This window comes from Poecile atricapillus, chromosome 27 (assembly GCF_030490865.1).
Source record: "Poecile atricapillus isolate bPoeAtr1 chromosome 27, bPoeAtr1.hap1, whole genome shotgun sequence".
In the NCBI taxonomy this organism is placed as follows: domain Eukaryota; kingdom Metazoa; phylum Chordata; class Aves; order Passeriformes; family Paridae; genus Poecile; species Poecile atricapillus.
In genome coordinates, this window is record NC_081275.1 from 2,432,538 (window position 1) to 2,457,799 (window position 25,262).

The following is a 25,262-nucleotide window of genomic DNA, read 5'->3' on the forward strand; positions in this document are numbered from 1 at the left end:
TCACACATCCAGAGCGCAGAACGTTGAGTGCTGCCAGGTTTGAAGGGAGGTCATCAGCAGGTTTTAGAGCACACGTGCCAGGAAGGCTCAGCTTGGTACTCATGGGTTGGCTGCAGCTGATGGGGGTTTATTTCCCAGCTGGAGGCAGGAACTTCCAGGACTTCCAATTTCTGGAGTTCGTGCTATGGCTGTACCCCACAAACTGTACCCACAAAATACCCCACTGGATGTGTTGCCCATCCCAGTGCCCACCAACATCTGCAACCTGCAGACACTGGGTTCCCTGTCCCCATCGCTGTCCCCATCGCTGTCCCCATCCCTGTCCCCATCCCTGTCCCACAGCCTCCAGAGGGGCAGCGATGGGACCCAGGCAGGGGTCAGGAGTGCAGAATGAGCCTCCCCAGCCCGACCCTGCTCTGGGGTCACCCTGTCCGGGGCTGTGAGGGGAACGGGTGCCTCCTGTGCCCCGACTGGCCCGTGTAGGGCAGGAGCCGGCCAGCTGGCACCGGCCCAAGAGATCCTGGAAGGACTTGCGGGAACCGGCACGAGCCAAAATTCCCTCGTCAGCGCAACGGGGCCGGGAACAGCCACCCCTTGCCAAGGGCTGCCCTGGAAGCCTCTTCCCTGTAGGGCAGAGTGGGGGGTTGGCCCCTCGCGGGTGGGCTCAGCCCAATGTGGCCGGTGCTTGGTGCTGCTCATGGGGACCCTGGCACAACCCTGCCCCACAGCGCCCAGCAGGGCAGGATCTGGCCCCGTGCTGCTGCCTCAAGGAGCCGCAGCCCTGGACACGTGCCTGGACCGGGTCACACCTTGGCCACCTCCAGCTGGTGCCATCACCGTGAAGGTGACACCGCCAGCACCCGTCCTGATGCCGGAGTGAGGGTCTGGGGCAGCTGTCAGGGCGTGCTGCCCACACGGGCTGGGGATGGGGACAATCCCAGGGTGACAACAGCAGCCAGAAGCCACCATCCCCTTGGCTGGTGGCGAATGACCCTGCGAGCGACCCTGCACGTGACCCTGCTGTGCTGGGCACTGGCCCACCTGGCCAGTGGAGTGGAAGCCCTGCGAGCAGGTTAATGAGTCACCAAGGCACCACCTGCCCAGTCCCGGCACCAGCCTCAGTGCCTGGGCTCCTCCGGGCGGCTGCAGCCTCACCGAGGGGCACCGCTGCCCACCGGCCCCGGGAAAACCCCACGGTGTGGCCGCGGCCGAGCACCCGGTTCGCGAGATTTGCATGCTGTGATTAAGGCAGTGAAGCAATCGCGCTGTTGCCTCATCGGTGAGAATCCCCGAGGCCCGTGCGCTATAAATGCCCCCGATCAATGAGCACAGCCGGGCAGGAGCGAGAGGAGCCGGGCCGGGCTGGGCAGGGCCGCACTGAACAGAGGAGGAGACACCGAGCCGGGCACCCACCATGTGCTTCCTCACCCGTGAGTAGCCAGCACCCAGTGCAGCACCCTCATCTCCCACAGCTCCCATTACACCCGCTTCCCCCACTGCTCCCGCTGCACTCAAACCACCCCAAAACCCCACTTTGCCCAGAGAACCCGCTGCCCCCACTACACCCAGACCACTCTAAGAGTAGCACCCACTGTCCCCACTGCACCCAGAGCACCCATAAACCCACCCTACCTGTGGCACCTGCTGCACCCGCACACCCAGAGCCCCCTGCTGCTGCCCTCGGCACCGGTCGGATGCAGGGAACACTGATCCCTCTCCCCTTTTGGGGTCTCCGCCCCTTCCCCAGGCCACGCTGCTGCCACCATCCCCAGGGTGGTCCTGGCTGCTGAGCCCATCCTGGCTGAGGGCTCGGGGCTCCCTGGGGTGTCGGGGACGCTGAGCCGCTGTTCCCGCAGGTGGGCTGGTGCTGCTGCTGGGCGTGCTGCTGTGGGCGCCGTGGCGAGCGCTGCACGGGGCACCCCTGACCGAGCTCTCGGGAGACCAGGACTTCCAGCTCTTCCTGCAGAGGAACCTCGAGTTCACCCGCAAGATCCGTGGGGATGTGGCTGCGCTGCAGCGCGTGGTGGTGAGTCCCACACGCTGCGGAGGGGGGATGGCAGCCACTGAGAGGTCACAGATAAGGTGACCTTCCCCTCCCTGCCCTTATCGGCACAGCAGGGCCAGGAGCCAGCAGTGTCCCCTGCACTGCCCAAGGCTCAGCCCCGGGGTGTTGGGGCACCCACCGGGGACACGTGGTGACCTTCCTGGGTACGCACCTTGCCAGGGCAGCCACAGCTCCGTCCCTGTTACACCGGGTCCACTCCATCCCCTCCCTCCTCCTGGCAGGGCTGCACAGGGTCCCACACCCCAGGGATGGGATGCTGGGGGGCGCTGGGGGTGTCGGGGTCCTCTGGTGTCCTGACCCTGTCCCCTTTGTCCGCAGTGTGACACCTTGCAGCTGTGCAAGGAGGACGAGCTGCTGCTGGTGCGGCAGCACCTGGACATCGCACAGGCGCCGCTGGAGCAGTGTCACAAGCGAACCTTCCAGGCAGTGAGTGCGGGCAGCCCACCCCTGCCATGAGCTGGTCAGCTCTGTCACGGCTCGGGCCACCCCAGAGTGCCCCGTGTCACACCCAGCCCCTCTGACCACGCCATGTCCCCCACAGGAGACTTGCTTCAACCAAATCCGTGCCGGGCTCCACATCTACCAAGGCTCTCTGGCCACCATCCAGGCCCTGCTGCCCGGGCACGCTGGGCTGGTGGAGACCCTGCAGCTGGACATGGCCAACCTGTCCTCCAACATCCAGCAGCAGGTGCGGGGGCAAGGGGGGAACCTTGTGGGGCAGGTGGGTAAAGCAGGGGCTGCATCCCAGAGGAGGGGTGGGCATGGAAAGAGCTCCATTCACAGGGAGGGGTGGGCATGGAAAGGGCTCCATTCACAGGGAGGGGTGGGCATGGTGGGGGCTGCATTCACAGGGAGGGGTGGGCATGGAAAGGGCTCCATTCACAGGGAGGGGTGGGCATGGAGAGAGCTCCATTCACAGGGAGGGGTGGGCATGGAAAGAGCTCCATTCACAGGGAGGGGTGGGCATGGAAAGAGCTCCATTCACAGGGAGGGGTGGGCATGGAAAGAGCTCCATTCACAGGGAGGGGTGGGCATGGTGGGGGTTCCATTCACAGGGAGGGGTGGGCATGGTGGGGGTTCCATTCACAGGGAGGGGTGGGCATGGTGGGGGTTCCATTCACAGGGAGGGGTGGGCATGGAAAGGGCTCCATTCACAGGGAGGGGTGGGCATGGAAAGGGCTCCATTCACAGGGAGGGGTGGGCATGGAAAGAGCTCCATTCACAGGGAGGGGTGGGCATGGACAGGGCTGCATCCCCAGGAGGGGCACACTTGGGCAGGGGGGCATCTCCAGGCCTGGAGCTGATGCCTCTGCCTCTGCCTGGCTGCAGATGGAGGACCTGGACCTGGCCACAGTGACGTACCCCACAGAGAACCAGGACCCCCTCCCCACCTTCTCCTCCCACTTCCACCAACAAGTCGGCGGCTTCTTCATCCTGGCCAACTTCCAGCGGTTCCTGGAGACGGCGTACCGGGCGCTGCGGCACCTCGCCAGCCTCTGACCCCTGTTTGTGGATGTCCCACCTGAGGGACATCCCGAGAGCACCCCATTTCCTGCTTATTTAATATTTATGGCTATTTAATATTTATCTGTCTGGGGATGCTCCCCCACCTGCGGCCCCGGGAGGGTGCCAGGGGATCCTGCGGTGGATCCGTGCACAGGTACCTGTGCAGCATCACCCTTGTTTAATATTTAAACACAAGCGTATCTCTGCTATGAGGTTCTGGGGCTGGGCTGAGCCCCCACAGCTGCTGCAGGCACTGCCTGTGCCTCAGTTTCCCCACAGCTCGCACTGCTGGGGCTGCTGCAGCATCCCACAGGAAACCACCTTCATCCCAGGATGAGGATGCTCCAGAGCAGCATCTCCCTGTCCGGGCTGCAGCCTGCAAGGACACATCTGATGGGTGTTATTTCTAGTAATTAATATTTATTAGCCATTAGGGAGGGAGGGGAGGCAAAATGGAAGAACCATAGGGATGCAGCAGCCTCACCAGGATGAGGCTTTTCCAGGGAGCCCCAGCACTTTGGGGAGCTGCATCTCTGTCCCCCTTCCCTGCTAAACTTGGAATACTTATTGCAGTTTAACTTATTTGTGCCCACCCCTGGCTGGAAAGAGCCACTTGGACACATTCCCATCCTCCTGAGCCTGACGCAGCCCCGGTCCCGTGGCTGTGTGGGAGCTCTGGGCGTGGGGGGTTTTGTACTGTATTTATTGCTGCAGCTGGGTGAGCCCTAAGAAACACCCGCTTTTTTCTATGTGATAAAAAAGGAAATAAACTCTATTTTTGCACTCTCTCTCTGTTCCACTGTCTCCTGCTTGCGTGGGAGGGAGGCAGAGTGGCCAGGGTGTGGGGATGTAGGGACAGAGACATGGGGGATGAAGGAATGGGAGTTTGGGGTGGGGCTGTGGCTGCTGGTGTCAGCTCAGAGAGATGAAATGCAGCCCCCCCAGTGCCCCCACCCCACAGCCTGAGCCCGCTGAGGGCCAGGAGGCACCGTGGGACAGCTGCTTCCTCCCTCACCCAGCAGCGCTGCTTGGGCAAGAGCCGATTCCTAGAAAGCTCCGGAAGCTTCCCGCGCTGGCAGCGCCCGCTGAGGGCACCGGCACCATGCCCAGAGCTGGCTTGTGGGCTCATCCTGGGGCTGGTGGCACTGAGGGGGTCCCCAATCACCCTTTAGCTGCTGTTGTCACACAGGGAATCTGCCCCAGAGCTGCCCAGGGATGTGCCCAGAGCTGCCACGGTGGGTGGAGGCTTTCAGCAGTGAGGATGGACAAAGGAGGCAGCCCCCAATGTGGCTGAGCAATGTCAGGAGAGCCCTGGGCATCTCCCCTGCCCCAGAAAACCCCTAAGGGCACCCCCAGCCTCTCCCCAATGGGTGTTTGCCCACCCTGGGCTGTCCCAGCTCCACCAGCCCCATTTCCTGCCGTCGGGCCCACGCTCACATCCCATGACCACCAGCATCCCTCACCACACTCATCCCAGTGATGATCCCAGACAGAGCCCAGTGCTGGGGCGTGCCAGGGCTCCCAGCTCCTGCCTCCTGCCAGCTGTCAGCCCTGGGCAGGGGCTGGCACAGGCTGGAGCCCCAGATCACAAACTGCCAGGGGAAAGCCCTCGCCCGTGGGCATTTTTCCTCCTTCCTCCCTCGCTTACAGAAAACCCCCTTCTCCTGCTCCAGCCCCTTCCTGTAAGGGGAAGCTCTGGTGCCAACGCCAGGCATGGGGCTGCCTCGGCAAATATTGACAGAGCTGGGAAGGCCACGCCAGGTCCTGCTCTTTGCTCCGGGCTAACGGTAAAGAGCTGCCCCTGAGCGAGCAGAGGTGCCCGGGCGGGTCGGTGCCAGCTCAGGGTGGGACTCACAGCAGTGTCAGGCTCGGTGAGGGCATCCCGGCCCCTCCCGGTTCGTGCCAGGCTCTGTGCCCCACCCAAGCCCGCAGCTGCTCCCGGCTGCCCCGGGTTGGGATCAGGGGCTGGACCCCTGGGGCCAGTGGGAAGGGGGAGGATGCTCTGGGTGTGAAGGCCAAGGACCAGCAACACCTGCAGCTACCCCAAGTGCATCGGGGTCTCTCCCTCCAGCAAATCCTGGGAGCTGAGCTCATTCTGGGATCAGATGGGGTCAGCCTGGTCCTGAGTCACTGTCCCGCTGCCTCCTCCTTGGCCACCAGCCCCTGTGGCACTGCTCCAGGATCACCCTGTGCCCCAGCTCCCTTCACAGCCTCCCAAAACAGGGCTGGGAACCCCACTGGTGCCGAGGGGGGCAGAGGCACAGCCCAGCCCCAGGAGTGGGCTTGGAGTCACGGTGCCCTGAGGGAAGGGCTGGTGCCCGCTTTCCCCTTTCTAGTGAGTCAACACCAGTGGAAGGGGCAGAGGCGCAGCCGCCCTGGCCCTGCCACCCCCTCGGGGACAGGAGCTCGTGACAGCTCTGAGAGGATTCACTGCTGGAGCAGCTGACGGGGTGTGGGGACAGTCCCAGGGGAGCCTGTCCCAGCACGAGGCCGGTGTGGTGCTGGCAGGGTCACGGTTACTCACCCACTGCCCATGCCGTGCTCACCGCGGACTGAACTCACGGGGAGGAATTCCAACAAAAACTCACACTCATGGAGAGGAATTCCAAGTAGAACTCACTCTCACGTGGTGGAATTCCCAACAAGACCCCGCTTGTGGCTGACAGCGCAGCAGGGAAGCATCCCTGCCCCACCCAGTGCAGCGCCCACTCCCAGTCAGAGCACCACAGGCTGCCCACCACCCATTCTCAGGTGTTGGACAGGGTGAAGATCTCCCCTCCTGCCCAGCACAGGGCTTGGCCACTGGCTCCCCATCACCCTCAGAATCGAAGGGTTTTGGGCAGTTCCAGGAGCCCAAATGTAGATGAGGCAAAAGCTGGTTGTACAAAAGGATTGATTTATACAACTAAAAAAATTAGGGGGGGTGTCTCAGTCTCAAAAGTGCCACGAGGCAGAGCGAGGAGATGGCTCTGTGTGCTGAGGGAGCAGCTCTCCAGCAGCTGCAGTGACTGAGTCCATCCCAGCCATCAGGAACATCCCTGGGCTCCTCAGGGATCCCCCCTGGCTGGAGCAGCCCCGCTCACAGCGCAGCGATGGCCTTGGCGGCGACACGACGGCCCAGGGGCAGGCTGAGGTCAGTGATGGCCAGGACGATTTTGGGACTGGACATGGTGGACACCTTCACCAGCTCTGAAACCTGCCCAGGGAGAGAGGAGAAACACAGGTGAGTGTCACCAGGGGTGTGCCCATCCTGTGGGACCCTGGTGCCCCCCAGGCAGGGACAGGGGTGTCACAGCTGCTGGACCCACCATGGTGAAGGGCATGAACTGGAGGATGCTCCCACGGCTGCCCTGCTCCAGGCACTCCACACACTCCTCCATGAACCACTGGACAAACTGGGTGTGGGTGCCGGCTGTCTTGGCCCCCAGGATGGAAGAGATGAGCAGGAAGAGGTTTGCTGTGGGGACAGGGAGAGAGCAACAGTCACTTCTGGGAGGCTGTGGGTGACCTGAACTTCCCAGCTGTGTCCCAGTGGTTGGATGTGACCCCACAGACCCATCCCCACCTTACCCAGCACCCGGTTCAGCGGGTCCCTCATGCTGACGGTGTGGAGCTGGGAGGCAGAGAGTGAGCTGCTCATGGAGCGATCTGTGGGCAGGAGCAGAGAGTCAGGAACAGCCCCATGGCCCCTTTGGCTGAGCCAATGTGCCCATGCTGGCCAGCTCTGGCCACTCGAGGTCACCCAGCTCTGGGAGAGGCTTTGTCATGAGGCAACTCTGTGGAGCAGAAGAGGTTTAGGTCCCCTGTACCTGACAGAGTCTGTGCCAGCAGGGCACCCCAAAAACACAGCCCAGATGGTCTCTGCCCCATCCCTGTCCCCTCTGCCAGCCCCCATGGAGCCCAAGCAGGTTTCCCACGCTGCTTTCGGGGTGTGATGCGTGGTGTCACGATCAGGAGCGGAGGAGAACAGCAGCGACACACGCGTTACACATCCTGTGTGCAAGCCAGATGTTCAACAGCTGCACAGCAGCCCTCCCATCTCACTGTCAGGGTGCAATCCAGCTATCAGAGCTGAGGCACGTCCAAATCTAGCAGCAAATCATGGGACAGACCAGGAGGATTGAGCTGACCCCAGCTGTGAAGCACTGCTGGGCACTCCTGTGGGAAGAACTGGGTCAGGTCCACTCCAGCAGGATGGGAATCCCCTTGGGAAGGCTCTTGTGCACACCCCACGGCCCCTGCCCAAATCTGCAGGATCCACCTTGTGCTGCTCTGAGGATGCTCACCAGAAAAAGAAAAGCCCTCCCACACTTTTCTCATGGAATCACATGAGTTACATGGTGGCTGCAGGAAGCAGCATTTCCACATCACTGCAGCAAATAGCCCAAAAAAGTCCTGAATGTCACTGGGGAGAGGTGGGACTGCCTCAGGAGGTAAAAGAAGATAAGTGAAATAAAGGGAAAAGCCCGTATTTCAACAGTAATGAGACCAAATGAAACCGAAGGCCAATGGATGTGTCGAAAACTAATATATAGAGTAATTTGGGATAAGGAGAGAAACAATGACCTGAGAATGTCCTGACTCACTGCTCAGGAGTGTGGACAATGTATGTGGGAACCGTGACAGCACTCACTGGGCAGGACATGGACGCCCCCAGCAAATCCCCCCCTGGAGCTGTTGCAACCCGTGACACTGCAGGGACACGGATGTGAGCAGGGGCCTCATCCGCTCTGCTTCAGCCTTGTTAACAGCACTGGAATGTCAGGATTTGGCCCCAGACACCAGGAATGTCACCTCCAGCTGTGGTCCCATCCAGGGTGGCTGGAGGGACACAAAGCCCCCAAGCCTCTCGGGTGTGGGGTGTTGGGCTGGGGGGAACTGGCACGAAAGGAAGGTGTAATCTCAGCCTTTTTAGTTGTTCTGATCAGAAAAACAATGAAATTGACCTTTTCTAAATGCAAAAACTCCAAGATAACTCAAAATACACTTGAGATCTCTAAATCCTCACACGGCTGGTTTGGGAAGGGAAGGGGTTTTGTGCAAACACACATTTCACACCCAAAAGGGACAGCAAGGCAGAGCAGCCATCCCCCCTCCCCTCCTGCACTTACTGGGGCTGGAGAGGATGTTGGAATCCTCCTCGTTGGAGCTCAGCAGCCGCATGAGCTTGGAGGGCTGTGTGTCATCCAGCGGGAACAGGCTGATGTAATCCTGGGGGGAGAGAGGGGTCAGCCCCAGCAGCCCCTCACCCTGCCCAGGGCTGGTGACCCACCCACAGCTCTGCACAGCCCTGCACAGCCCAGGATGTGATCTCTGTTAACCCACAGCACCCCAGTCTGGGCTGGACACACGCTGAGCAGCTCAGCCCCTTGGCCAGAGAAGAGAAGAGAGAATCCTGAATGTTAAGATTGCAAGGCCTCAGAGAACCCAGAGAAGCTGGGCAGGGAGTCTGGCTTTGCCCACTCATTCCTGCCACCCTCACATTCCCCAGCCACTGCTGCTTTTGGGCACAGAGAGCCCCCAGCCAAGCCCTGCTCCACCCACACACACCTCAATGTCCTCCCGGTGCCTCTTCTTCTGCCGGGCCGAGGCCTGGACCTTGCTGTGGGAGGAGTAGGAGCTCAGGGCACACCAAACAGAGAGCCTGGGGACAGAGCAGAGACACTGCCAGGTGCTGCCAGCCCACCTGACAATGGGGTGTGGGACACAGCAGCTTCCTCTTCAGAGGGGGACAGCAGGGACTGGGGACCAGAGTAGGAACTGCTGGCATTGCTGAAGCCAGAGTGGGGTTTAGGCAGGTGTGATCTTCATCCCAGCACAGACCATCTCCCCATCTCCCCTCGAGGAGACAGTCTCCATGGGTCTGGGGTCTTACTTGGCCAGGGCCTTCCCAGGGGGGTCCATGAGGGTGTGCCACTTGGAGGAGTCCGTCAGCAGGTTGGGCAGGATGTGGCCCAGCAGCGTCAGCGTCAGCTGCTGCATGTCCAGGCAGAAGATGGCATAGAGCAGCTCCACGGCCCTCAGCGTGTGCTCCTTCCGCGTCTCCTTCAGCAGCTCCTGCAGGGCAGGGGGCAGAGGTGGGCCTGCCCCACTCCCCTCCACTGCCAGAACTGTCCCTGCACCCAGCCCAGGGCCACCAGCCAGCCAGGACACTGGCAACACAAACCAGTCCCACCAGTCCTGGCCTCAGCACCCCACCCAGCACCAGGGGTCCCTCCCGCCCCCTCGTACCTTGACCAGGTTGTTGCAGAACCAGTACACGCCCCCCATGTGCAGCAGGGTGTCGAAGATGTGGATGGAGCGGCTGTCCACCCAGCCCTTCTCCAGCACCTTGGTGAACACGCTGGTCAGCACCTCCTTGATGGGCTTCTTGGGGGGCAGAAGATTCCAGTAGGGAATGGTGTCCATGCCAGTGGCAGGGAATTTGATCTGCGTGGCCGTTTGCTGCAGGACATCCGCGCACATGTGCTCCAGGATGGAGCTCATGATCACCACGCTGTGACGGAGAGACGGCGTCAGGAGGGCACCAGGAAGGGACAGCAGGGCAGAGAATGGCACAGTTTGGGAGGTGTGAGCTGAGCAGGAAATGGAATGGCTCCAGGAAATGGAAGCAGGAGATTACACAGCACCAGGGAAGTGGAAGCAGGGCAGGAAGTAGCACAGCACTGGAAGCAGTAACAGAGAAGATGGCATGGCACTGGGAAGAGGAAGAAGGGCAGGAGACAATGGCACTGGAAAGTGGAAACGGAGCAGGAGGCAGCATGGAACTGGGAAGTAGGAGCAGGGCAGGAGATGACATGAGATCAGGAAGTGGAATCGGGTCAGGAGGCCATGGCACTGGGAAGTGGCCACAGGGCAGGAACAGGCCCCGTGTCCCCGAGCTCACCGCTCGTTGTAGAACTGGAGCGTGTTCTCTCCGTAGAGGGGGGTGGCGAGCTGCCGGATCATCTGCAGGGACTTCTCCCGCTCATCCAGGCCCAGCATGCGGACGTGGGCCACCAGCCAGGCCACAGCACACACTGCCATGCTGCACACCTTCCCCTTGATGTTGTCTGTGATTTTCTAGCAGGGGAGACCGAGCAGAGGATGAGCATAGCCAGGTGGATGTGCAGCCATCACCTCCTAGGGCTCTGGGTCCTGACTGCAGGGTCCAAGCTCTTCTCTCCTCCATGGGTGACACTGTCCCTGCCAGTCCCACTGCCACCCACAGGGCACTTTGAACAAGGGGATGGAACCACATCAGTTTCCCACTTCCAAGTCACAACAAACCCCAAGACAGCTGCCAGAGTGATCAAGGCAGGAGGACAGGGTAGCCCAGAACTTCTGGACCCTTGGCCCCTCCTCAGGACACAGCACAGCTCCACTCTGCCCCCCCACCAGCCTCACCTGGATCGACTCAAAGCTGAGGACTCCATTCTCCCAGGCATTGAGGATCTCCAGTATGGCAGCTGAGATGCTCAGACACACCTCGTGCCACTTCATCTGCCTGTCAGGGTGACAGGGGGATTCAGACACAGCTGTGGGGCCAGGGGAGCTGGGCTGGGGTGGGCACATGGGTGGGCTCTTACACCAGCTTCATCTCGGAGGAGTTGTTAAGGAGGGCAACCAGGGACTCCACCTTGGTGGAATCTGGGCGGAAGCAGGGGTGGTCAGGATTGAGGATCTTCCCCTCCTCGGGCATGCAGGTCAGCATCCAGGTCTCGAAGAAGGGCACCTCGCCCGGAGAGTTGGAATCCGACAGGATCACCTGGGAAGGAACAAGCACGGGGTCTGCATCCCACAGGGACCCTGCTGGGGACCCTCACCCTGGGGTCTGTCCCCTACCCTGGGGTCTGTCCCCTACCCTGGGGTCTGTCCCCCACCCTGGGGTCTGTCCCCACCCCGGGGTGCTCATGGCCGCGGGAACAGCGCCGCCCTGTGGCCCGGAGGGGAGACAGGCACTGGTCAGTCCCCAGCAGGGCACTGGTCAGCCCCTGGGAGGCACTGGTCAGCCCCTGGAAGGCACTGGTCAGCCCCCGGGAGTCACTGGTTTCTGTCTCTGGGCTGTGGTTTCCCCCAGTACCAGGCAGCTCCCCAGCAGAACACAACCCAGCTCAGAGGAGAGATGCCAGCTGCGAGTCTGGCCACGGGGTCACAGCTCAAACAGGTCCCTTGTCCCCCCACCCCACCAAGTACAGGGTCCCCAGGGCGGGGGTCACACAGCCCAGCTGGGGGGGTCCTGTGGGGGCCATGAGCTGGGAACCCCACACGTCACTTCCTCCCCTCAGCCTGTGTCACCCAGGGGACACTATTTTTATCCAAAAAAGTTTCGCACATCTGTTCAGCAGCAGCTGGGCAGGAAAGTCACTGGGCTGGGAGGGGGGGAATGAGACCTCATTGGACAGCCCTGGGCACTTCCCTGCCTGGTCCCCCCTCCCTGCTCCCAGGGCCAGCTGGGCAGGACCCCTCTCTCCCCCTCTCTGCATTCCCAGTGTTTCGGTATCGTTTCGCCTCCCAACACACACAGATGTCGAAACCTGGAAAATTTTCATGCAACAGAAGTGCTGTTTCCTGAGCAGGGCTGTGAGTTCCTCCTTGGACGGGGAGGGCTGACACTGCCTGGCCATGCAACCCCCCCCCAGCCAACCAGTGCCAAACTGGAGGGGCAAACTGGGAGCAGTCTAGTGAGCTCCAAGGCCACTGGAAGCAGCATTCCCACTGATCCCACTGCCCATCAATGGAGCACAGCCCAAGTCCTCAGGGAGGTGACAGCCAGTCCTGCTCCATCACCTGGCACCCAGAGAGCCCCAGGGACAGGTTTCCAAGTGCCAGGTGCTGGGTGCTGTGACCTGGGCTATGAAGTGGCTGCAGGGACAGGAGGGACAGTGGAGACAGTGGCAGGCTGGCCACTAGAGGAGGCTGAAAGGCCGCAGCAGCGCAGGGGCTGAGCTGGCAGGGTGAGAGCCCCTGCTAGGATCCAGCCTCATCCTTCCCCACCCTCACAGGATCCAGTCCCACCCTCTCATCCCCTCAGAGGATCCTTACCTCCGAGCCATAGGTCTGGGCCACATGGCACAGCATGAGGAAGGAGATGTCAAAGAGCAGAGCCCGGACTGGGCCACTCTTGGCTGAGGGAGGAGAAATAAAGACCTTGGAGCTCTCTGGCCTCAGCAGAAGGGAAGCAGAACCCCACAGGAGCGGGGGCCAAGGCCTTGTTTCCCTCACACAGCTTTTCTAACCCCCCCCAGTGCTTCTGTGTGAACAAGGGGATGTGCCAAGTGCCTCCCCCCAACTCATCTGCCTCTGCTCGAGCCCCCAGAGCAGCTCTGGCCTCCCTCTGGCAGCCCCAGCACAAGCGGGGCCCCCCTCACCATGGAAGGTCAGAGCACTCCGCAAGTTTCATCACACGGAGTCAGAGTCCTTATCTGGGCTGTGCTGACACATCACCCCTTCCAGGGAGGGAGCCAAGGGGCCCTCGGGCTCAGCTGGGGAGAGGGAGCCCATGGGAACACCCTGGATTTGGGATGGACACGCACATGAAGGCAGCACGTCCCCAGGAGCCCAGATCCCCACTGGCACATCCCCACCCTGCCAGCACCCCCAGCCGGGCCTGGCACAGCTCAGCTTGCTCTGGTGCCACAGCCAGTCCCAGTTTAATCCTGCCAGGCCCCAGAGCATCCCATCATGGGAAGCAGGGGGGGCACAGCTCCAATCACCCCACGCACGGACGCACACGCACTTACAGATTTCTCCAGTGATTTGCTTGGTGAATTCATTCAGCCTGGAGGGGCAGAGAGTGGCAGCAAAGCATTATCAGTCCAACCAGACAATTCCCAGCCCTCAGACAAGCAGGAGGCTGCCTGGCCTGCAGACCCCTCCCCAAACTCCATCCCAGCACAGAGGGGTAGGAGGCTCAAGGCCCAGCTCTGCAGACACCCTCCAGTCCCACAGGGACAAGTCACCTCCTCCCTGTCTCTGCTCCCTGTGGCCACACAGGTCCAGCCACGCTGCTCACCCCACACCAGTGAGCTCTCCCCAGAGCCAGCTCTGTGGGCATTTTGGAGCACAGACCCCCAAGCAGGCCCCCCATGCATGCTGAGGCTGGTGTGGGTCCAGCCACCTTGTGGGGAGCCCATCACACAGCCCCACGTGTGAGCTGCTGCGTGTGCACTAACCAGGACACGTGTGTCTGTGGACAGCAGGGACACACTGCCCTGCATCCAGGGCTCTGCCAAAACCTTCAGTATTCTCAACACTCCCAGACCAACCTGGATCCAATTCTCTGTCCCGTTCATGCAAAGATGAGGGGCTGTGGGGTGTAGCCTCCCTGAGATCCCAGCCCTCCCCAGGGCTCCACAGGGCCAGAGGCACATCTAGCCCTGCCTAGGGGGCAGTTTAGGGGGCTTGCCTGTTCCCCCCAGCCCCCTGGTCACCAGTCACAGTGCCACCCAGGTGGACACTCACTTGACAAACTTCCGAGCGAAGGATTTCAGCTTCCCAGTGGCTGCTGCCGCTGCCAGCAACAAGTCCAGACTTTTCCCAGACAGCATGTGACCCAGGACCCCCAGCAGACCCTCAGGGGACTTGGAGTGATCTGCATCCATGGTCTACAAGCAAAAGAGTAAGAGGAAAGGGAAGTCACAGGGAATGTGTGCCTCAGAGCAGCAGCAAACTCCAGCTTTTGGGGTACAGAGTTGATCAGCTGCAAGAGCTGTCCCTGAGACCATAAGGAGCTGGATTTGGGAGAGGTGGGATGGAGATCTCTGAGCCCCTGCCACCAGCAGGAAAACATCCCCTGTCACTCAGTAGCAGCAAAACAACCAGAGTGACACAGGGACATGAGGAGTCCCCAGGGAACAGGGGAGATGCACACAAGGAGCAGCTGAGCAGGACAGGCAGAGCTGGCTGGGCTCAGGCTGCTGGCACTGATGACATGCCACATGACAGCTCCTCCAGCTTCCTGGGAAGGAGGAGGGGAGCTCCTAATCCCCACAATGGAGCAGCAAGGCTCCAGTGATTCCTCCACTACCCCACCCCAGGGCAGGGGGAAATCCGGCGCCTCCCAATTGCTCTGGCTGCCTGGTTAGACCGATGCTGCTGGCAAAGGGCTCCAGGCCTGAGCCCAGCCAGCCCAGCACGGCTGCAGAAGGGCACTCACCTTCAGGATGTTGGTGACAGTGGGCTCAGCCCTCAGGATGAGCCCAGGGTTTGGCTGGATGTTTGCATTCTCGGCCGATTTCAGGGACGGAGAGTTCTCCTTGTCTGCAGCCCTAGGGGACCCCAAAGAAGGGTCAGTGTGTAGGAATCCATCACTCTGCCTCCCTCCCTCCACCCACTGGCCCCCTCAAGGGACAGCCACTGCTTCAGGCCACCACCACCCCCCTCTCTGAGGGTTCAGACTGCCTGTACCCAAGCTATCCCAAAAGCAGCATCCCATCCCCACAGACCGCCGTGTCCCAGTTGCAGTCCCCCAGTGTCAGCACTCTGCTCCCTCATGCTCCCCCCAAGACCCCCAGGCCCCCACTCGTGGGGGTTTCCCAGACTTTGGTGTGGCTGTACCGTTTTTCGATGAGGTTGTTCATGTTGGCCTCAGAGAGCAGCCCCTGCTTGCTGCACTCCTGCAGGAGCAGGCTCATGCAGTTGCAGCTGGAAGAGAGAGGAGAGCTGTAGCCCCAAGGACAGCATTCCTGTCACCCCAGACAGTGCCACAGGGCAGGGGGGTTCATGAGATGCCCTCCTGGCCCTGTCCCACCCCTCCAAGGGTGCTGCAGGGTCCAGAGCAGCTCTGGGTGTCACACACGTGACTCAGCTGTCACACACTCTCTGCCTCACTCATGTGGCAGCAGCAGGTCCTCGGGAAGAAGAAATGGGATCAGAAACTAACCCAGCCCTGCCAGAAGCTGCCCCAGCACCCCACACTGAGGACAGGGTGCTTGTGCCATGTGGCTACGTGGCAGCTCTGGCCATGGAGAGCACTCACTTGCAGCGCTGGTCAGCTTTGTCGAGCAGAGGGGTCAACTTCAGCAGGAACTCAAAGGCACAGTTCACATCCTCAGTGAAATCCTGACGAACACAAAGTCAGGCACTCAGCTCACCATGCTGCTGGCAGAGGCCCACCATCCCCTGCCCCATCAGGGAAGGTTCTTGGGACAGGGAGCATTTCCCCATGCAGGCCAGGCACAGCACCATGGTGACACACACAGATGGCCCTCCAGTCTCACCTTGTCCCCTTGGGGATACTTCTTGAGTTTAACCAGCACTTGGGGCATCTGAAAGACACAAAGCACAGAGTGACATGAGGGCAGACCCCATTCCACAGCTGGGACCCCCCAGCAGCACCAGCTGCACACAGCTGTTCTCCCAGCCCCAGGAAAGCAGCATTTCTGGAGCAGTGTGTGCACCCAGGAGACTCTGTGCCCCTGTTCCCCTCTCTGGTGTCCTTCCACCATCACCTGGAGCCACATTTCCCACAAAACATCTCAGGAAAACTCACTCTGCCAAACAAAATGAGGCTGGGCTGAAAGGAAGTCCCTGACAGTGAAGTTGATGCTCAGTGGAGGAGGACTGGAATGGACCCCAAGGGGCACACTGTGGGGAGTGGGGGCACCCTGAGGAGCACATTGTGAGGCGTGGGGGGCATACTGTGGGGTGTGGGACACATTTTGGGGTGTGGGGGTACCCCAATGGGCATCCTAAGGGGCACACTATGGGTGAGGGGTACACTGTGGGGTGAGGGGCACACTGTGGGGTGAGGGACACCTCGAGGGGCACACTGTGGGCACCCCAAAGGGCACACTGCAGGAGAGAAGGACTGATTGCTCCAGCAGAACTCAGGGCTCAGCAGGAGCCAGACCTGCAGGGAAAGGGCAGCAGCAGGCAGGGACTCGGTGCTGGGGCTGGGCCCTACCTTCAGGAAGGTGAAGGCTGTCCACTTGAGCTCCTCTGTGCCCTCGGGACACTCGATGAGACCCACAAAACAGGCCTTCCAGATCTCCAGCACGAAGAGCGGGGAGGGGATGCGCTGTGGGGCACATACACAAATCCTCCCAGTGCTGGGCTGGCGGCAAAGCACATCCCCCAACACAGCCAAAGCCCAAACCCCTGCAGAGGTGTTGATGGGCTCCTGCTGCTCCCCTGGACCAGGACCAGCACAGGGAAGGCACATGGCATGGAGCTGTGGCCCGGCCCCACAGCCCCAGGCTGCCTGAGCAGAACACACTGTCACTTCTGTACCTGCATCCTCTTCACCATCATCAGCTGCTCCACTAGCGGCTGGGTCTCTCCTGTGAGGTTCATGGTGCCCTCCAGCAGCACCACGGCGTGCACGGTGGGGAAGCCTGTCTTGTTCAGCTGCTCCGAGTGGACTGAGAGCATGGTGGGGATGCTGGGTGGAAGAGGACAGCCCAGGGTCACTGGAGCCCTGCAGGGACAGATTGCTGCTCCTCCTGTCCCACTCCCATTCCCTGGCCAAACCCCTGACCTTTGCTGCCCCAGGGCAGGACACTGGAACACCTGTGCCTGGCAGCTCCAAGGCACAGCCAAGCCCTCAGGGCCTGGGAGAAATTCCAGGGGGATCTAGAGCAGGGACAGCAGCTCTGGTGTGGCCAGCGCAGCTGAGGGATAGTAAAAGGTCTCAGGGTCACCAAAGGAACAACTCCTGGGTAAGACTCTTCTGCAACAAGTCACCACTAGCCCTCTCCTCTCCTGGGCAGCCCCTGCTGGAGCAGGGGTCTGAGCTGGGAAGGGTCAGGAAAGCAGGGAGCCAGTGTGGAGGGAGGCAGGAGCCTCTCAGTCCTCAGAGCAGGGAGTTTGGGGGACTCAGAGTGGGGCTCAGACCCATTTTGTCCCTGAAGCCCATGGAGCAGCAGCACACAGACACCTCTTGATGAGGGACACGCAGTCATCAGCCTGGCTCCTCAGCGGGGAGCTGCCAAGGTTGTTCAGGCTCTCTCCCAGCTTGACAAGGGACTGCTCCACGGTGCTCCAGGAGGCTGGGGAGGGAAAGCAGGGATTCAGCAAGGGAACAGTGGCACATGGGGAAACCAGGCAGGCCAGCTCCAAGGCCTACAGCAGCCCAGACAGGCTGAAGAGGCTGGGAGTCCCCACTGGTGATGCAAGCCCAACCCAGGGGGCTGTGTACTCCCAGCAGGTCCCACTCCAAGCCCAGCCTGGCACAGCCTCCTGGCCGGACACAGGCACAGGCACAGGCGAAGGCATGGGGCTGTGCCAGGCTGCCGGAGCACAGGGCTCGCCACGCACCCAGGAACAGCTCATGCAGCCTTCACATTAATTCTGCTCCTCTTCCAAGGGCAGCACGGAGGGGAGGGGGCAGAGAGTGGCACACAGCCAGGGAGGAGATGGTTACAGCAACAGGGCTGGAAGATGGATAGGCTTGGAGCTGCAGGGACAATGCGGCAGGAGCTGGGCAGGGGGAAGGGAGAGGTAGCAATGACATCTCTCCAGGGCCAGCACGCGGGGCAGGGACATACATGTCTCCTCCAGCTTGGCGATGTGGATCAGGGCACGGTTCTTGGTGCTGCTGAGCACCTTCTCCAGCCGCTCCAGGCACATCTTCAGCTGGTTCTCTGCTGCCGCCTGCTCCAGCGGCTCCTTCACCTTCTCGGCGTAGAAGGCGGCGCAGCGCAGGAGCCAGGTGAGGGCACTCAGCAGTGCCCGGCACAGGCTGATGCACTCCTCGGCCTTGCCGTGGCAGCTGGGACAGAAAAGAAGTGGGAATATGCTCACAGTGTGTGGGGAAACTGAGGCACGGACACTGGGTAGGCTGGGGAACCCAAAACCAGGTCTCGTGCTCCCAGCCCACTCCTCTGCTGCAGATTCCAACCTGCTCATCCCACCAGCATTCCTGCTGTGCCCGGGGGAAGGAGACACCCCCAGCCCCCACCATGCAGCCTCCTCGCTGGCCTCTCCACGACAGGGAAACTTTCCAAGCTTTTAATCAAATTATCTTGCTAAGAGAGGCTCAGCATTGATCAGTGCACTGCGAGAGGTGAACGCTTTCCCCTCCTGATGCACAAATCATAAGGGCCAGAAGTTTTGATCAAATCAAGCAGAGGATCAGAGCAGGCAGGAGCGGATTAAGGGCTGGCTCTGCAGTTGGCCAGCGACAGCTCCTTGTCAACATCTGCCACTGATGCATATTCATTGCTGATGCTTCATTTCATCTCACTGAAGAGCCTTCCTCATCCTCCTTCTCCTCCCACTGTTCCTGCCACACGCTCCCGCCTGCCAGAAGAGGCTGTCAGGGGTTAACAGGAAGATTTCTGAGCTCTCTAAAAAAGTTTTTGTGGCCTGAATTGTCTGGAGTCCCCTGGGTCCTGCAACACCAGCGGAAGAGCATAAAGGAAAAAAACAAGGCAGCGCCTCGGGCAGCACAGGCAGGACCAGAACGGGACACGCAGCCAGGGCCTGGGAAGGTGCAGAGAGAGAGGAAATAGAGACCCTCAGACCATGGGTCTTACACCCACCCCATCTACCTGAACTGGGCAAGAAAGCCACAGTGAGGTTTATCCCAGAACAGGGGGGGTTCCAGCAGCTTCCCACAAAGCTGCTGGGGTTTGGATTCCCTCTCCTGTCCCTGTGCTGGTGCTCACAAGGCAGCGACTTGGTAACGGACACAGCTGGAGGGGGAACCTGCTTTCCTCTGCCAGGATGAGTATCCTGGGATCAGACAGGACCCCCAGGCTCCGCTGGCTCCTGGTTCTGCCCATGGCACAGCCAGGGCAGAGGTGGAAGCGCTGGAACATCACACAGTACCTGAGGCGGTCACAGAACATGTCCATGATCTCCAGGAGCGACTGGACACACAAGTCCCGGGAGAAGTCATCGAACTAGAGCGGGGGAACACAGAGAGGCTTCAGATGGGGGTTGCTCCAGCAGCTCCCGACACGAGCTCAAGCCCTTCCTCCAGGGCCGGGCCAAGCGCTGCGGCCGCAGGACACTCCCCCTGGCAGCTGCCCAGAAGCCACTTGAATGAGAAGTAGGTCAGGGCTGTCTGTCGGCCAGGTCGTGCCCTCCCGGGGTGGCGAGAGGCAGCGGGGCCGCGGCAGCAGGGCCGGGGCTGGGTTTCCTCCGCAGCCTGGGGCCGGGGCTGCGCTGCCCTGCCTCGGCGGTGCTGGCCGGCCGCCAGCCCCCTGCCCACCCCCGGCTCGCTGGGGCTGGCAGCGCCAACAGCCCGGCCGGCCGCGGGGCTGGGGGCGGGGGGCAGCAGAAGCGCGGCCCCCCCGCCTCCTCCCGGAGCAGATGGGGAGCCCCGCCGGGCCGGAGCTTGCCCGCAGCTCCGCGCTGGGCCCACGCTGCGCTGAAGGAGGAAGGCTCGGCTGTCAAGGTCAGCGCTGTGCCCGCCCCTCCGAACGGCCAGCGACGCGGCTCCCGGTAACAGCAACGAGCCCTTCGGAGCAGAGCTGGGCTGGGCTCGGCTCTAGCCTCCCCCCCGGCTCGGCGCTGGGACCGCTGGAGGGGTCCCCACCTCGCCAGGGCTTCAAGGCACAACTCGGAGCTCAGCCTGCAGTTCCCCAAAATTTTCAACGCTGACTGCCAGCGGCGTTCTCCTCCCATTCCCATAACAACAAAGAGGTGGGGGAAGAGAAATCATTCCCCCTGACATCATTCCTCCTCTGGTCACCCTGAGTAGGGCGCCTGAGGTGACCCTGACAAGAAAGAGAGTGATGGGGTCTGTCACAGTCTGCGAGGGGCTTCCCAACATCAAGCAGAGGCAGCCATGGAGGATGCTCAGTGTCCCCATGGAAGCAGCACAGGGACACAGAGCACCCGTGGGAAGCCACAGCTGAGCGTGGTGTGTGGCTGCAGCCACATGGCCCAGGCCCTGGCAGCTCCTCCACGGCCAGCTCCGATCCCCACAGCACTGCCAGCACCGCCGGCCGCAGCGGGATGTGGTTTCCGGCGGTTGGGATGGGGTTACACGCAGGCCAGGAGCCTGCCAGGCCCCCCAGGGCAGAGGGACCAGGCACTCACACCCCCAAAACCCGCTGGGACCCACGGCAGCCCATCCCCAGGGGGACACAGAAAGGCTCGGGCGCTAATCCGCGCTGGCTGCCCGCTGCTGACTCAGCCCAGGACGTCGCTTTCCACTTGACCTATATTTGGTGGGAGTTGTGGGGAGGGAAAGGGATTCGTGGGCTTGTGGGTAAAGAGTGAAACCTCTGAGAGCACCTGCCAGAGCCGTACCTTGCTGATGGCCATCAGCACCGTGGAATAAGACACCATCTACAACAGAGAAAGGCAAAACAAGCGCGGTGTCACAGGGACTGTGTGCCAGCACCGCGCTCGTTGCTGAGGAACGGCAAGGTCAGGGCACGGCCCCGCTGCCTGTCACTGCAGACAGGGCCGGGGCCGGGGCGCTGACCCGGCACAAATCCAAACAGACATTTTTAGGTGATCGCTGATGTGTTTCACACAAACTTTAGGCGATATTAAATGCCAGGATATGAAAGCGTGGAGCTCACAGCGAGTGCAGAGGCTCTCGGGGGGCAGAATTCCCACCCTGGGCGATGGCAGAGGCTATTTATGGAAACATCCCTGCCCGGGGCACGCGCTGAGCCCTCCACTGCCTGCCCCGGCCCAGGAGAGACTCAGATTGGGGATTTGGGGTGTCTGCCCAGCCCAGGAGAGGCTCACATGGGGGATTTGGAGTACCTGCCCACCACCAACACCCCAGTTGCTTTGCCCAACCTCGCTGAGGCTGCAGGGTGACCCCCAGCAGCACCAGCAGGTCCTTACCTGGGAGCTGATGGCGTATTTCAGGTAGGACAAGATGAGTGGGTTTGGGGATGGCCCGATCATGGCCTGCTCCAGGAGAGCCTCTGCAAGGAAAGAGGGTCCCAGGTCAGCACATGGGGACACACAGACACACTCTGTTCCCCCCTCATCCCACAGGGAAGCCGGGAAACCCCAACTGTACCAACCACAGCAACTCCACACCAGTTTTCTCCTAAATTCACTGAATCCCACAACTTTCTAATCCCCTGACGGGCACAAGCTGGTGAATAATTCAGGCAGAACATGCAGCCTCCCCGGGCGCTCCAGCCCCAAAACTGCTGCTGCTGCTGCTCTCCACATTCCCCACCCTCCCACTTCTTGCCAGGAGGCTCCTGCAGCCTCCACCGAGTGGCTTTTGCCCAGGCACCTGGGGCTGAGCTTGGGGCCACCAGTCCCCTGCACTGGGCGCAGCCCTGCCCGTCTGGCCCTCGGTGGCCTGAGGGGCTCTGCCCGTCCCATCTGCTCAGCCAAGCCTTTAATTGCCCATTTGAACCATGGCAGAGTGCAGGAAGCACCTCCCGAGCAGGCCCCGGGCTGTGGCACAGGCTGCAAGTAGGTCAGAGCACCCAGATGTAAAAGGGGGAGCAGCAGCCGGGTGGGAAGTTGTCGCCCCAAAGCCGAGGAGGAGGAGCCGCCGCCGGATCCCGAGCGCGGGAGCAGGAGACTCCCTGGGTCTCACTCCAAGGCTGAATCCTGGGCCAAGAGCATCTAGGATGAGGACAGAAGGCTGGTGGCAGCCGTCCCCTCCCCAGCCCATCCCAGAGTGTCACCACGAGCCAGCCACATGCTGCTCCCCGCTGCAGACGTGTCAGGAGTGATCTGCCAGGCCCTGCCGTGATCCTGGCAGCTCGTGCCAGCTTTCCCTCCTTTGTACTTCCAAGCTGAAAGGCACGAGCTTGGGAAAGGACAGCTCTGGGGGCTGTGGGGAAGAAGGGAGCTGCTGTTCCAGCCATCAGGGCCTCGGGAATGGGCTCTCCCTGTGTGCACACAATGCTCAGGGCCAGTGTTCTGCCCCTGTGGCTCCCAAAAGGAAAAAGGGACATGGCTCCTTCCCCTCCTGGCAGAGGAGCTGCCCCAAAGAAGCCACCGAGCCCTGGCTAAATGTGGGCCAGGAGAAACTCGTTCCTGCAGAAATAATAGGGAATTATCATCTCTGTGTCTGTTTTTGGGGATACACAGATGAGCCCAAGCCAAGCACCCCGCAGGCCTCACTGCCAGCAGAGCAGGAGCTGGTGCCACCAGGGTGGGAACAGGCACCAGGGAGCCCCAGGGACCAGCTGGGCAGCAGCAGGACTGGCCCTCGAGCCAACCACCCCCACCCCCAGCAAATCCATCCAGAGCAAATCCATCTCCCCACAGCCACAGCTCCACTTGGCCCCTCCAGCCACACCTTGGAGGTGACAAACCCGGTAGGGGCAGCTCAGCAGTGGGGACAGGGTGTGACAAAAAACCAGACACTGACAGAAAACCCAATGGGAGGATGGAGAGAGGGGAAAAACATCCACAGGGGAAAGATCCCCACACTCAGAGGAGCGAGAGCTGCTGCCTGTGTGGGGCTGGTTCCTTTAAACCCCCTGGAGCAGCAACCCCCAGCTCTGTTTATTTATCTATAGACTTGTTGCACAGGGAAAATCCCAGCACCAAGTTTCTATAATTAGCAGGAGAGCCTGGCAAATCTTTAAACCAGTCCTAGCCTTTGGCAGGATTTCTGTGAAATGCCCTTGGATTGGGCTGGGAAGCAGCCTTGGGAGCAGCACCTGGCTCCTGTGCAGCGCTAGAACCGGGAAATGGGGGAATCATCGAGGCTGGAAAGACCTCCAAGAGCATCTCACCACTAACACAAGTCCCCAGGAGCCACATCCACATGGTAACTCCACCACAGCCTGTTCCACCACGCCTAACCACCCTTTTAGTGAAGGAAGTTCTCCTAATTTCCAGCCTAATTCTCTCCTGGCTCTCAACTCAAAGCTGCTTCTCTCATCCCAAAAGCCAGTCTGTGCTGACCCCTGAACCATCCCGTGGGGAAAAAGGAGGGAATGACCCCAAAATGCAGCCAGAGGGGTGGGAAAGGGCTGGGGAACATTTGGGAATGGGCTGGCATGGTTGGGAATGGGCATTTTGGCATGAAAAGTGGTATGGATGGGATTCGGGAGCCCAAAATGCAACAGGGACCCCCTTAATACCCCTGTCTGCACCCCAGAGGGGGAACACTGGGGGCAACACCCCAATACCCGCGTGGGAGCCCCCAAAGCAGGCCCAGTGAGCCCAGTAAGAGGGGGAACCCCCCGCCTCCCCCGACCTGCCAAGTTGAGGATGTCCCAGGTGGCTCCGCGGGGGAAGAACCGCTTCATGTTTATGGCCCATTGATAGTCGCTCCAGCGCTCCTTCCAGGCCTGCAGGATGGCCTGCTTCAGGTTCACCACCTTCATGGTCACCCTGCGGACGGACAGCTCAAGGCGAGGGGACGGAGCCCTGACCCCACCGGGGTTGGGCAGGCCGGGGAGCGCGGGGAAGCGGCCCCGCGGCTTCGGAGGAGCGCAGCTGGGGTCTGCCCGCTCCTGCGCCTGGGAGAGCTCGGAGTCGTCCCGGAGCCCCCCGAGGCCCGGTGCCCGCGGGTTCCGCAGCCGGGTCCCGCCGCCCCTCACCGTGGCCCGGCGCCGCCCTCAGCGCCTGGGCACCGCCATTACGGCACCTGCCAACAAGCTGCGCGCTGATTGGGCGGCGGGGCACGGCGGGCGCGGGGCAGCATGGGAGTGGTAGTTCGGAGGGGCAGGCCGGGCGGGGGTGGCCGTGAGTGTGCAAAGGGTGGGTGGAAACGGGGGCTGAGTGTGCAAACACCGCGGCGAGAATGTAAAAACCGTGTGGGTGGACAAACGGGGAGAGTGGGCTAGAATGGGATGTGTTTGTGTCGAAACATGGGGCTGAGTGTGGAAATAGGACTTCACTATGCAAACACCCGAAGTGAGTGTGTAAATAGGGTGTGTGTGCAAACACGGGGGGGTGTGCAAATGGAGGGTTGCAAACACGGGGGTGTGCAAACAGGGGCGGGTGCGCAAATAGCAGGGGTGTGGAAAGGTGGGGGCGTACAAACACGTGGGGAGCGTGCAAATATTGTGTATATGTGAAAATGAGGAGTCGTGCAAAAACAGGGCGAGTGTGACAACAGGGGACGTGCAAACAGGGGGTGAGTGCAAAAACAAGGGATGTACAAACACGGTGCAAAGGGGTGAGCGTGCAAAGGCTCTGGGGTGGCAGCACGGGTGTCCCAGCAGGTGTGGGCGTGCAGGTGTGCAAGTGTGTGTGCGCACACGGGATCGTGTGTGTGCACACGTGTGTGTGTGTGTGTGTGTATACATACATGTACAGGTGTTCATGCACGCACACGTGAGCACAGGTGTGCACACAAGCGTGTGAGCACAGAGGCGTGCGCAGGTGTGCACTGGGGTCGTGTGTGACACAAGCGGGTGTCCCCACGCGTGGGGACACACAGCAGCGCGTGTGTGTGTGTGTGTGTGCGTGTTCCTGCACACGCGTGCGGACACCGGCACCCCCGGGACGGGTGTGCACGCAGGTACCTGTGCAGGGGTGGGCACACGCGGGGTGTGCACGGCCGTGTGCCGCAGACACGCGTGTGCACACACGTGTCACAGCCATGGGCCAGGGCTGGCCCCCCCCCACCCCCTCCCTGCAGTACCAGCAGCTAAAAATATCCCCAGGGATGGTGCCAGCCGTTGCTATGGCAACGGGAGGATGGGGAGCGGGGCCGGGGGGCAGCCCCCCACAACCGCCAACCCCCCCAGAACCCAAACACCCTCAGTACTCCCAGCACATCAAGCCCCCCAGAATGCCCCCAGTAGCCCCCCAACACCTCCAGCATCCCCAGAACCCCCTGCAACCCCAATACCCCCAGGACTCG

General features: G+C 61.3%; 2 protein-coding genes across 3 annotated transcripts; one reads left to right on the forward strand and one right to left on the reverse strand.

Moving 5' to 3' along the window:
- Positions 1-1,159: 1,159 nt before the first annotated feature.
- Positions 1,160-4,346, forward strand: CSF3 (colony stimulating factor 3). Its single transcript, XM_058858056.1, has 5 exons — positions 1,160-1,430; positions 1,857-2,026; positions 2,384-2,491; positions 2,607-2,753; positions 3,395-4,346. Exons 1-5 carry the CDS (start codon positions 1,415-1,417, stop codon positions 3,563-3,565), a joined length of 612 nt encoding a protein of 203 aa, XP_058714039.1. The 5' UTR covers positions 1,160-1,414; the 3' UTR covers positions 3,566-4,346.
- A 2,105-nt stretch (positions 4,347-6,451) lies between these two features.
- MED24 (mediator complex subunit 24) lies at positions 6,452-24,040 on the reverse strand. Of its 2 annotated transcripts, XM_058858060.1 has the most exons (25): positions 23,646-24,040; positions 21,308-21,390; positions 20,756-20,794; positions 19,325-19,398; positions 18,040-18,263; positions 17,430-17,541; positions 16,784-16,934; positions 16,458-16,571; positions 15,772-15,819; positions 15,531-15,613; positions 15,110-15,196; positions 14,709-14,820; positions 14,015-14,157; positions 13,294-13,331; positions 12,596-12,678; positions 11,140-11,318; positions 10,958-11,057; positions 10,458-10,633; positions 9,803-10,067; positions 9,447-9,628; positions 9,122-9,215; positions 8,683-8,782; positions 7,142-7,219; positions 6,880-7,028; positions 6,452-6,767 (listed from the first exon to the last, which is right to left on the reverse strand). In XM_058858060.1, the coding sequence occupies exons 1-25, from the start codon at positions 23,773-23,775 to the stop codon at positions 6,651-6,653; spliced, it is 2,961 nt and encodes a 986-aa protein (XP_058714043.1). In that variant the 5' UTR covers positions 23,776-24,040; the 3' UTR covers positions 6,452-6,650. The 2 variants fall into 2 exon arrangements, with proteins under 2 accessions (XP_058714043.1, XP_058714044.1); XM_058858061.1 differs by lacking the exon at positions 20,756-20,794.
- Between the last annotated feature and the right edge of the window lie 1,222 nt (positions 24,041-25,262).